Source organism: Geotrypetes seraphini, chromosome 8 (genome assembly GCF_902459505.1).
Source record: "Geotrypetes seraphini chromosome 8, aGeoSer1.1, whole genome shotgun sequence".
Classification (NCBI taxonomy): Eukaryota; Metazoa; Chordata; class Amphibia; order Gymnophiona; family Dermophiidae; genus Geotrypetes; species Geotrypetes seraphini.
Genome location: NC_047091.1, coordinates 84,339,594 through 84,352,780, shown reverse-complemented (window position 1 = coordinate 84,352,780; position 13,187 = coordinate 84,339,594). Strand labels below are relative to the sequence as shown.

At 48.7% G+C, this 13,187-nt stretch overlaps 1 protein-coding gene across 4 annotated transcripts in view; it reads right to left on the bottom strand.

Moving 5' to 3' along the window:
• The window catches only part of RANBP3 (RAN binding protein 3), a 413,886-nt gene that overhangs the window by 318,760 nt on the left and 81,939 nt on the right, over positions 1 to 13,187 (bottom strand). For all 4 annotated transcript variants that reach the window (XM_033955562.1, XM_033955564.1, XM_033955563.1 and 1 more), the window contains one exon: positions 10,295 to 10,331. In XM_033955562.1, coding sequence (XP_033811453.1) covers positions 10,295 to 10,331 — 37 coding nt within the window. The remainder of the gene's footprint in view (positions 1 to 10,294; positions 10,332 to 13,187) is intronic.

Genomic DNA, 13,187 nt, shown 5'->3' with positions numbered 1-13,187 from the left:
GCCGCTAAGAAGGCAAACAAAATGCTAGGCATAATCAAGAAGGGTATTACAACCAGATCGAAAGAAGTTATCCTGCCATTATATCGGGCGATGGTGCGTCCGCATCTGGAGTACTGCGTCCAATATTGGTCGCCATACCTTAAAAAGGGCATGGCGTTACTCGAGAGGGTTCAGAGGAGAGCGACACGTCTGATAAAGGGGATGGAAAACCTTTCATACGCTGAGAGATTGGAGAAACTGGATCTCTTTTCCCTGGAGAAGAGGAGACTTAGAGGGGACAAGATAGAGACTTCTAAGATCATGAAGGGCATAGAGAGAGTGGAGAGGGACAGATTCTTCAAACTTTCGAATAATAAAAGAAGAGGGCATTCAGAAAAGTTGAAAGGGGACAGATTCAAAACGAATGCTAGGAAGTTCTTCTTTACCCAACGTGTGGTGGACACCTGGAATGTGCTTCCAGAGAGAGTAATAGGGCAGAGTACGGTACTGGGGTTCAAGAAAGGGTTGGACAATTTCCTGCTGGAAAAGCAGATAGAGGGGTATAGATAGAGGATTACTGCACAGGTCCTGGACCTGTTGGGCTGCCGCATGAGCAGACTGCTGGGCATGATGGACCTCAGGTCTGACCCAGCAGAGGCATTGCTTATGTTCTTATGCTCTTTGACCCTGGCCACCGCAGAATCAAAGAGGCATTTGAGAATAAAATGTACCCGCCTGTCCTGAACGTCTTTCAGGAGCACCCCACCATCAAAGGGGAGGGAGGTACGCTTCCTGACCTGAGCCACAGTCAAATCCACCTTCAGAGAATCAAAGCGCTTGGAAAACTCTGGCGCCATGGGGTAAAGCTTTGCCATGGCCCAAGCGCATTTCAGGAGACCCTCTGGTTTATTCCAAGCCTCCGAAAGAATCCGGACCAGATCTGGATTATCAGGAAAGGAGACAGAGAATGGTCTTTGATCACTCATCAAGGAACATTTCGCCTAGACAGTCTGATCCGATTACAGATTCAATTCCCGCAGGGATTCTGAAATGAGATCCTCAACACAATTAGGCTTGAAGAATTTACGAACAGAGGGATCGTCCGCTAGATCTCGGGAACCACACAAATCCTGATCACAAAGGTCAACTGGGTTAGTCACATTGGCAAATGCCCCCAAAGCATCCTGAGAAAGCAGGGGGATGGAAAGAGATGCCAATTCAATGGCAAGCATCGTCCGTCTGCATTCCAGGGTCCCTTTCTGGGAGCACAGAGAAAGACTGGCATCCAGCGGAGAAGAACCAGCAGGCTGGGTTGACTTCTGAGGGGGACCCACAGACATGGACTTTTTAACCAAGTATGCCTGATACAACATATCCAAAAATTCAGGGAGAAAAAATTCCCCCACAGTAAGGGCCACTCTGTACACATCAGATTAGAGTGCTTAGATGATTTATGAGACTTTTCATGGGAACTGCACTTGCATTTCGCCAAAATGCTGTCATCACCCTTCTGAGGGTCTCCAGGCATGATTTTTGCAGCACATGCAGCAGTAGATCCAATAAGGACCTCTTCAGAGGTGGAAGGCACCAAATTCATGCACACCTCGCCGGCCTCGTGGGCCATGGCGCACGTGGAACACAGCTGCGAATCCGACAGCCATCCGCCGCAAACGAGGCATGAATCCATGCAATCATATCCTGAGAAGGCCATCTGAGAAGTTTGGAGCCAAAACGAAGCTTCTAAGTATAAAAAATATACTTTTAAAAAGTTTGGGAAAAATCTAAAATGGCCGCCGCGGGTGCCGATTTAACCCATTTTAGGATCCCCAAAATCGCTAAACCAAGCAGGCAAACAGCTATGTGCTGTAATAGAGAAATGGCAGGCAACACTAAAACAGTATACAGGGATATCTCAAACCTCAGGAAGCTGGAAAACTGGATTTCAAGTCCTCTGACTGCCTCACCTAACCGGCCACCTTGGCTAGTGACTTCCAATATCACCGGATCACTCAGGGAAGGTATGCAGTCCGGTCCCGATCCCAAGCACGCCTCCATGGAACTGCACAGCTCGTGCTCCACCCACTAGCAGACAAACCTGGGGTGAGTTAGCTCCTGATCCTAGAGCCCCGATTTGACATGCAGGCTGTCCGGGGAAGAGGGGGGACTTATTGCAGTGGCAGACTTATTGCAGTGGCAGACCCTCCAGATGCAGACTTTGCTCAAAAGTCTGCAATCTACTGCCGCAAGGAGGTCCCTGCAGGGTACTTCTACAGCACAAGGGCAAACCCGCGAATGAGAATCAAAATAATACACAAAATTTAAAGAAATTAAACACGAGCTGAAGAGATGAGCTCCTATAGCTTGGCTTGTAGGACTACAAAATTGGAGTCCAGGGAGCATGCTCCATGAGATGAGCACAATGGAAAGGGCTGAAAGCACAGTTACTTACCGTAACAGGTGTTATCCAGGGACAGCAGGCAGATATTCTCTACATGTGGGTGACGTCATCCACGGAGCTCCGTCGCGGACAGCTTTTCAAGCAAACTTGATTGAAGATTTTAAAGTTTGCTAATGCTGCACCATGCATGCGTGTGCCTTCCCACTCAGCTAGAGGGCGTGTCTCCTCAACGTGGTCCTCAATTCAGATAGCTAGCAAAGAAGCCAACCCAGGGAGGTGGGAGGGTTGCGAGAATATCTGCCTGCTGTCCCTGGATAACACCTGTTATGGTAAGTAACTGTGCTTTATCCCAGGACAAGCAGTCAGCATATTCTCTACATGTGGGTGACCTCCAAGCTAACCAGGATGGGACGGTGGGAGAGAGATTACGTAAAACCGACTGGCCGAACTGGCCGTCATGCCTGGAGAAAGTATCCAGACAGTAGTGACAGGTGAATGTATTAACCGAGGACCAAGTGGCGGCCTTGCAGATCTCCTCAATAGGCGTGGACCTGAGGAAAGCAACAGACGCTGCCATCGCTCGGACTTTATGCCCCATGACCCGACCCTGCAGCGGGAGACCAGCCTGAGTGTAGCAGAAGAAAATACAAGCAGCCAACCAGTTGGACAAGGTGCGCTTGGAAACAGGACGCCCCAACCGATTAGGATCAAAAGATATGAAGAGTTGAGGAGCCGTCCAATGAGACTGGGTGCGTTGGAAGTAAAAAGTCAATGCCCTCTTACAGTCAAGAGTGTGAAGTGTCACCTCTCCAGGATGAGAATGGGGCTTGGAAAAAACACTAGAAGAACAATGGACTGGTTGAGGTGGAAATCCAAAACTACCTTAGGCAAGAACTTAGGATGAGTACGAAGGACCACCTTGTCATGATAAAAAACAGTAAAAGGCGGGTCCGCCACCAGAGTTTGCAGCTCACTGACTCTGTGCACAGACGTGAGGGCAATCAGAAACACCACCTTCCAAGTGAGATATTTCAGATCAGCCTTATCAAAGGGTTCAAATGGAGGTTTCATCAATTGAGCCAGAACCACATTAAGATCCCAAACCACCAGTGGGGAAAGGGTGGGGGGCTTGAGGGGAGGATGGACTTGAAAAGGCCCTTCATAAATCGGGAAACCACCGGATGGACCGAGAGCGAATTCCCATCAATTGGCTGATGAAAGGCAGCAATCGCACTGAGGTGGACTCGAACAGAAATCGATTGAGACCAGACCGAGACAAGTGCAGCAGATAATTCAGCACGGAGGACAAGGAGGCAGACAGTGGCTCCACACAATGCGCAGCACACCACGCAGCAAATCTAGTCAATTTCTGGGAGTAGCATTGTCTAGTGGAACTCTTCCGAGAGGCCTCTAGGACATCCCGCACCGACTGAGAAAAAAACGAAGGAGGGAGTTAGGTGGAAAGGAACCACGCTGTTAAGTGTAGAGACTGCAGATTGGGTTGCAGCAGCAAACCTTGGCTCTGAGACAGCAGAGAAGCAAATACAGGCAGAAGCAGAGGCTCCCTGGCACTGAGTCGGAGGAGGAGAACCATGGCTGCCTAGGCCACCGAGGAGCTATCAAAATCATGTTGGCGTGGACCGACTTGAGCTGTACAAGAGTCTTCAGAATCAGAGGAATTGGAGGGAACACGTAGAGGAACCGTCCCGTCCAATCTAGAAGGAAAGCATCCGCTTCGAGACGATCCGAGGAGTAAAACCTGGAGCAGAAGTGAGGCAAATTGTGGTTGAGGGGCGAGGCAAACAGATCTATCTGCGGCGTCCCCCATCGAGCAAACACCTGATGCAAAGTCGAGGAATGAAGCGACCATTCGTGCGGCTGGAGAAGGCGACTCAACCTGTCCGCCAGGCAGTTTTGCTCGCCTTGGATGTAGTCCGCTCGAAGGAAGATGTTGTGGCCTATCGCCCACTCCCAGAGCCAAAGAGCCTCCTGGCAAAGAGACAGGGAACCCGTACCCCCTGCTTGTTCACATAATACATCGCCACCTGGTTGTCCGTGCGCACCAGGACCACGCGATTCTGAAGCAAATGCCGAAAGGCTACCAAAGCATTGTAAATGGCCCGAAGCTCCAGCAGGTTAATGTGGCAGCAACGGTCGACGCTCGACCAAAGACCCTGAGTCCGGAGGCCATCAAGGTGAACCCCCTAGGCATACACGGAGGAGTCCGTTGTTAGGACCTTCTGTGGAGGGGCCGCGGGAAAGAGAAAACCTCTGGAAAGATTGAAAGAGAGCGTCCGCCAGCGGAGCGAACGCTTCAAGGAGGGAGTCACCGCAGTGTGCTGAGATGCGGGATCCCAGTCCTGTCTCCACTGGGACGCCAGGGTCCACTGAGGCACTCAGAGGTGAAGTCTGGCAAAAGGAGTCACATGAACGTTAGATAGATCGTGAGCCCACCGGGACAGAGAGGGAAATGCTTGAGTACCTGATTGTAAAAACCGCTTAGATAACCTTGATAGGCGGTATATAAAATCCTAATAAACTTGAAACTTGAAACATGAACTGTGGAGACCATGTGACCCAACAGGATCATCATCTGCTTGGCCGAGGCAGTGGACTGAAAGGAGACCTGCTGGCACAGATGAATAAGGGCGGCCTGCCGAGGCTGAAGCAGAAACGAGCGGAGGCGAACCGTGTCCAGCACCGCCCCTACGAATTGCAGAGACTGAGAGGGGCACAACTGGGATTTGGGGAAGTTGACCACGAAGCCTAGATGCTGAAGGAACATAACAGTCCGTTGGGTCGCTGAAATAACCTGCCGTGACGGTGCCTTGATGAGCCAGTCGTCAAGGTACGGGAATACTTGAAGACCCTGCAACCGCAGGGCCGCCGCCGCCGCCACCACCACGAGGCACTTCGTGAAGACCTGTGGGGTCGAAGCGAGCCCGAACAGGAGGACCCGATACTGCAGATGAAGGTCTCCCACCTGAAAGCGAAGGAACCTGCGAGAGGCCGGTTGGATCGAGATGTGTGTGGCGCAGTGGTTGGATCTACAGCCTCAGCACCCTGGGGTTGTGGGTTCAAACCCCGCGCTGCTCCTTGTGACCCTGGGCAAGTCACTTAATCCTCCATAGCCCCAGGTACGTTAGATAGATTGTGAGCCCACCGGGACAGATAGGGAAAATGCTTGAGTATCTGATTGTAAAAACCGCTTAGATAACCTTGATAGGCGGTATATAAAATCCTAATAAACTTGAAACTTGAATGTGAGTGTAGGCCTCTTTCAGGTCCAGTGAGTACAACCAGTCCCCTTCATCCATCAGGGGATACAACTTGGGAAGAGAGAGCATACGGAACTTCTCCTTGACCAGGAACTTGTTCAGCACCCGGAGGTCCAGGATAGGGTGCAGGTCCCAGGTCTTTTTGGGGACTAGAAAGTACCGGGAGTAGAACCCGGTGCCCTGCTGACACAAAGAGACCTCCTCCACCGCCCGAAGGCGAAGGAGGGCATGAGCCTCCTGGAGAAGAAGGGGGAGTTGCAACCTGTTGGAATGACACTCTCTTGGGGGCAGGTCCGGAGGCGGCATCTGGAAATGAAGGGAACACCTCTCTCTGATGATGGAGAGGACCCAGTTGTCCTAAGTAATCAGTTCCCAGCGGTGAAAAAAGGTGCTGAGGCGGCCCCCGATAGGCAGAAGAGAAGGCTCGAGGACGGAGGGGGCCGGCCCACTCTGACAGGGATAGTCAAAAGGACGGCACAGGCTTAGCCGCTGCAGGGGTCTGAGGCTTTTGAGGAGCCCTCTGCTGCTGCTGATGCCGAGGTGACGGCCTGAAAAAAGCCGGCGTGGACTTCTGGGGGTAGCGCTGGGGAGGCAACTTGTACGACTTAGGAGGAGCGGGCTTCGCCTTGTGTCTGACCAAGGAGGCAAAGGAGCGTTCATGCTCGGAGAGGCGTTTGGTGGCCATCACGATAGAGTCATCAAAGAGCTCGTTGCCCAAGCACGGGATATTCGCCAGACGGTCCTGAAGATTCGGGTCCATGTCAACTATGCGGAGCCAAGTTAAGCGGCACATGGCTACCGCAAAGGCGGAGACCCTCGAGGAGAGTTCAAAGGCATCATAGGTCGCCTGAAACATATAAAGGCGAATCTGCAACAGCTTATCCAGCAGCCAGCGAAATTCGATCCGGTGATGGATAGCCAAATCATCTTGAAAAGAGGGCATAGATTTGATGCAATGTTCGAGATAAGATGTAAAAGTAAAATTGTAATTCAGAACCCTGTTCGCCATCATCAAATTTTGATACAGGCGCCTGCCAAACTTGTCCATAGTCCAGCCTTCCCGGCCCGGTGGGACAGCCGCATAGACCTTGGAAGGATTAGACTTTTTTAAAGAAGACTCCACCACCAAGGACTTACATGGGACCGTCCGGTACCTGGATTCCATCTTGGACGGAATGGCTGGAATGGCGTAAGGTGTCTCCAAATTCTGGAAGAAAGTCTGCTACAAGAGCGGATTCAGGGGGAGGCGAAGGGATTCCTTCGGTGGATAAGGAAGCTCCATCTCCCCCAAATATTCCCGGGTATACCTGGATTCTGACTGGAGGTCCAGTTGCAGCGCTTTGCCCATGTCCAGCACGAACCTGGTGAAGGAGGAAGGCTTGCCCTCAGAACGCCCTTCAAGGGGCGAAGCCAAGCAGGACTTCGGGGCAGCAGAGAATGAGGGGGAAGCTTCCCTCGAGTACTGTGCCGACAAGTCAGTGTCCATCCACAAGCATGGACGTCGATGAGGCCCCGCTGAGAGAACGAGGGGGAGTCGACGACAGCCTGCCTTAGAGAGCCTGGAAGGCGAGGAGGGAGGGTCAGTCGGGAAGTGCTGGTGTCCGGCTTCCCCCATGGTCTCCTGCGGTGTCCAGCTTCCCCCCAGCCTCCCATGCATCCATTTACCTCATTTCAGCAGCCTGCAGAGAGGATCGCTTGTGCCCAGCGATCTCTGCAAGCTGCTATAGGCCTTCAGAGCTGTTTCCTCTGCCGAGATCTTGCCTCTGATGTCAGAGGAGGGGCGGGACCGCGGCACAGGGAAGACAGCTCCCTAAGCCTATAGCAGATTGCAGAGATCGCTAGCACAAGCGATCCTCTCTGCAGGATGCTGAAATGAGGTAAATGGATGCGCCGGAGGTCATGGGGAACACGCAGGCCTTCCAGGGGTGAGGGATGCAGTTCTTCGGTGGTGCAGGTAGACCTTCAGGAGGGACAGGCAGGTTTTCAGGGGTGGGATGCAGGCCTTCATGGGGGGCAGGCCTTCTGTGGAGGTGCAGGACATTAAAGGGGGGAGACAGGCCTTCAGGGGTGGTGGCATAGGCCTTCAGAGGTGGTGGCAAAGGCCTTCAGAGACTTGTGAGAGCGTCTGATTGAAGATTTGAGCTGCTTTAAAGTTTTAGAGTATTCCGTGCCGCCCAGTACAATCAGTTGAGTGCGGCTGTATTCTAATGCTGTTTGGTTTCCTGAAGCAGGAGCATGAAACGTGTGTTCACGTTGAAACCAAGAAACCAAGCTTTAAGTTAAGCAAATTTTTTGTTTTCTAATATTTATTTAGTATGAATTTGGCACAAATTTGGCACTATTTATTGCTTTAAAGTATGAAAGATTCAGCAATGATTGGGTGGTGAGGTGGCAAAATAGGGGTTTTTTACCTTCTGAAAAAGCCCCTCCATGTCTCTCAGCTGATCTTTACATATGTATAGCTTTATTTAGGTAATTTTTTGGGCAGTGCTCCGATATTACTATATACAAGTTTTTCACTGCCTGTTTTCTTCTTGGGGTATCTACTCCTTCATCCTGAATCTTGACTGAACTCTACTGACAAGGCAGCCAGAGCCTCCAAAATTAAGGAGCTAAGTTCCTCCTTTAGGAATAGCCTAAGTGCTTTTGGGTCGTCTTCCTCTTCTGGAGAACAGCTTCCCCTCCTCCAAAGTGTCTCTTAAAGAGAATCTCTAAGAACTACCAGAGACCCCTTCTGACCAAAGAGGAGACAGACTCGTCTTTCCTCCAAATCCTCAAGTGAGTCATCTGACCCCATATGGATGGAGGAGTGGCTGCCAAAGAAGATGCTTCCACTTGCTTCTGTTGCCCCTGCTTAAGCAAGAAGATCTGATGCAGCAACAGCACATACTCCAGGGAACTCTGAGGCAAAATGGAGTCTGTTGCCTCGAGAGAAGCATTAAGTCTCGAGTATCCCAACAAAATGGCTACTGCTCCCTCCTGCATCATAACAACATAAGAATGGCCTTATTGGGTCAGATCAATGGTCCATCAAGCCCATTCTCAATGTGGCCAATCCAGGACACTAGTACCTGGCCAAAACCCAAGGTGTAGAAATATTCCATGCTACTGATACAGGGCAAGCAGTGGCTTCCCCCATGTCTTTCTCAATAACAGACTATGGACTTTTCCTCCAGGAACTTGTCCAAACTTTTCTTAAAACCAGCTATGCTATCTGCTCTTACCACATCCTCTGGCAACGCGTTCCAGAGTTTAACTATTGTCTGAGTGAAAAAAATTTCTTCCAATTGGTTTTAAAAGCATTTCCCTGTAACTTCATCAAGTGCCCCCTAGTCTTTGTAATTTTTGACGGAGAGAAAAATTGATCCACTACAACTGGAGCTCCGACAGTCGCAGCACTCACTGTGCTCCATGTTGGGTCACACCGGCCACAGCAACCGCTGTTGCTTCTCACTGCTTCACTGTCTTGTCACCCTGCAAACTGAGATCTGCCAGCATGTGTGCTCCAAGGCAAAATGGAGTCCATTGCCTCGCGAGAAGCATTAAGTCCTGAGTATCCCAACAAAATGGCTGCCATTCCCTCCAGCATCACTACAACTGCAGCTCCGACAGACGCAGCACTTACTGTGCTCCACGGCCCAGCAACCACCGCTGCCTCTCATTGTTGAACTTGTCATTGCAGCACTTGCCAGAGGATGGCCGGCAGGCCATGCAATAAGAACAGTGTTTTACTGTTTTGGCAGGCGCTGCCACTGTCAGAATCGCCAACCACATGCCCCCTTCCCCTTGATACATTTCAGAATAGCAGAAGGAGGACTTACCTCTGCTGTCTTCCCTCTATACTCTGATCCTAGGAAGATGCTCCTATAGAGAAAACCCAGCACCAGCAGAGCAATTACTTGTTCTGCTCCTCCATTCGCTGTCTTTTTTTTTTTTCCTTGATCCAAACAAAGCCTATGCTAAGGGTATGGCCAGGATTCAGTCCTCCTATAGGCACCAACTGAAGCCCAGCTAGAAATCCACTTCTGCAGCTTCTTTCTTTCTTTTTTTTTTAAAGCTGTTATTCAAGCTCTATAGAAGACAAGCACAGAGGAAAGAAATCACAGGGACTGCCACCAGTGATCTGGAACCTCCAAATATAGCCCAGGGATCACTACAAGATATGAGTAGTTCAACTGGGAGCCAGCCACCAGCTGGACCAGGAATACCCAAGCATGAAAGCCAGAAGAAGATCCTTATGACCATCTCCCTGCTGGAGACAGAAAATACTGAGGAGTAGAGCTGAAGTACTAGGTAGATATAGTGGGACCTGCTGATTCATGGGCATAACTATCCCACAAGTTCTGGAATAGTGGGAAGCAGCGTAATGGAAATTGCAGTTAAATCCATCAATGAAGTGCAACAAGCACAATGAAAACAGATGCATTTTTTCTAATAAAATATGCCTAAAAAAGTTTTATACCACTTTTTATTACACTGTAGGCAATATCTATTTATTGGTTTAATTTAATACATCTTTGACTAGTTTTCAAGAGTTATCCTTGTTTCATCACGTCATATTCAAGTGAATTAAATACGACTATCATAATTCTTTGCCTTCAAATTCTGACAAAGTGCCAAGATACTCCTGTTTTCTTACCTTCTCCAGCTTCTGGGCTAGAACCATCTGCAGACCTCTGAAACAAGCAGAGAACAATGCATTAAAAGAATGGAAGTTAGGTGGTAAGTGTACTAGTGATAATTTTTCTCACTTATGCAAAAGACTGAAAGGTCCAAATGGCTATTCAGGGTTTACAGCTCTATAATACAGCATAAAAATATCCAACAGAGTTTGAAGAACAAGAACTAAAAAATAAATTTGGATGTGGAAGTTATTGCTAATTTTGCTTCCTGAATTACAAAACTTAAGCTTGTGCACTGCTGGGCAAAGTTTTGGGTCCTACATTACCACACTGTGGGACCTATAAAGAATTGCTATTTATCTTCAGTTTAAATGCTAAAAATGTAGTTACAGAAAAGGAAGTTATTTACACACTGCTCTTTTGCTCTCCTGTATTTATTTCTTCTAACTGAGAATCCCCAACTGGAGTTCATTTCATTATCTATTTGCAAGCTTTCTAGGACCTAGCAATTAGAAATCCATAAAATTAAACAGAAGCAGTCATGAAATGTTTGTGCATATCTAAAAAAACTACTGCATAAATGTCTTTCCTGTATAATATTTGGCCTACACCACTTCAAAACAGTGACAGCGGCATGCATGAGACTGAGAGCTTCTTCTTGGTCTCTTAATGTAGCATTTCTGAATGTATAATTGGTATAATCATCACCACAACTAGCACGTTTTACAAAGGAAAGAACATTTCATTTTTAGCATACCTAATGAAAGATTAGGTTCTTACCTCAATAATCTTCTTTCTGTTATATGACATAGGATTCTGTACTGAAGCAAACTTTGCAGAAGGGTGTCACTCATATCTTTCAACTTTTCCCCTTTACCAGTGGAGAATAGCTCCCTCTTCAGTTAGTACCAAAGCAATTGAACTCCACTAAAACAGAAGAAAAGAGAAAAAAAGGCCCGGAGTCCTCCCTGAAGACAACATACATTTTGATTTGCTCTGTAATACCTGAAAAAAGAACAATAATCATAAGAACATAAGAATTACCGCTGCTGGGTCAGACCAGTGGTCCATCGCGCCTAGCAGTCCACTCATGCGGTGGCACCCCATGTCAAAGACCTGTGCCCTAACCGAGACCAGCCCTACCTGCGTTCGTTCTGGTTCAGCAGGAACTTGTCCAACCTTGTCTTGAATCATTGGAGGATGTTTTCCCTTATAACAGATTCTGGAAGTGCATTCCAGTTCTCTCTGGGTGAAGAACTTCCTTACGTTTGTACAGAATCTACCCCCTTTTAACTTCAGAGTGCGCCCTCTCATTCTCTCTATCTTGGAGAGGATGAACAACCTGTTTTAATCATGTCTCCTCTCAGTATCCCCTTTATAAGGGAGAATAGGCACAGCTTCCCTAATCTCTCACTGTACGGCAACTCCTCCAACCCCTTAACCATTTTAGTCGCTTTTCTCTGGACCCTTTCGAGTAGTACCATGTCCTTCTTTATGTACGGCAACCAGTGCTGGACGCAGTATTCCAGATGCGGGCATACCATGGCCCAGTACAGCAGCATGATGACCATCTCCAATCTGTTCGTGATCCCCTTCTTAATCATTCCTAGCTTTCTGTTCGCCCTTTTCGCCGCCGCCGCACATTGTGCAGACGGCTTCATTGACTTGTCAACCAGTACTCACAGGTCTCTTTCCTGGTGGGCCTCTCCAAGTACTGCCCCGGACATCTTGTATTCGTGTATGGGAATTTTGATATCGACATGCATTATCTTATACTTATCCACATCAAACCTCATTTGCCATGACGCTGCCCATTTCTCGAGCGTGGTTATGTCGCATTGCAAATCTTCACAATCCTCCTGCGTCTTCACTTCTCTGAATAACTTCGTATCATCTGCAAATTTAATCACCTCATTCGTCGTACCCATTTCCAGATCGTTTTTGAATATGTTGAAGAGCACGGGTCTAAGCACCGAGCCCTGCGGCACCCCACTGGTGACACTCTTCCAGTCCGATTGTCCATTTACCCCCACTCTCTGTTTCCTATCCGCTAGCCAGTTTTTAATCCACGTATTTCACCCTCTATTCCATGGCTCTCAATTTTTCGAAGTAGTCATTCATGCGGAACCTTGTCGAACGCCTTCTGAAAATCCAGATATACAATGTCGACCGGGTCACCCTTGCCTATCTGCCTGTTTACTCCCTCAAAGAAGTGCAGCAAGTTCGTCAAGCAAGATCGTCCTTTGCTGAAGCCGTGCTGACTGGTCATCATCAGATTGTGTACAACAAGGTGATCAATGATGCGGTTCTTTATCAGCGCCTCTACCATCTTTCCCGGAACCGAGGTCAGACTTACCGGTCTATAGTGTCCCGGATCTCCCCTTGAACCTTTTTTGAAGATCGGCATAACATTCGCCACCTTCCAGTCTTCTGGAATTCTTCCTGATCTGATCGACAGATTGGCTATTAGTTGAAGCAGTACAGCTATAGTCCCTTTCAGTTCCTTAATGACCCTTGGATGGATGCCATCTGGTCCCGGGGATTTGTCGCTCTTAAGCCTATCAATCTGCCTGCATAGTTCTTCTAGACTGACTGTCAACCTTGTCAGTTTCCCGCCTCAGCCTCCAGCGTATAGCCTGTCGGGTTCCGGTATGTTGTGTATATCCTCTTTGGTAAATAGAGACGCAAAAAATGTGTTCAGTTATCAGCGATGGCTTTATCCTCCTTTAGCACTCCCTTTATTCCATGATCATCCAACGACTCCACCGCTTCCTTTGTGGGTCATTTCCCCTTAATATATCGAAAGAACGGCTTGAAGTTTTTTGCCTCTTTGAACTCGCGACTTAGGCGTATCCAGGAACCAACCTGCTGTGTGCAACTAGCACTATTGCATAAGAAACTTCAAGGTTC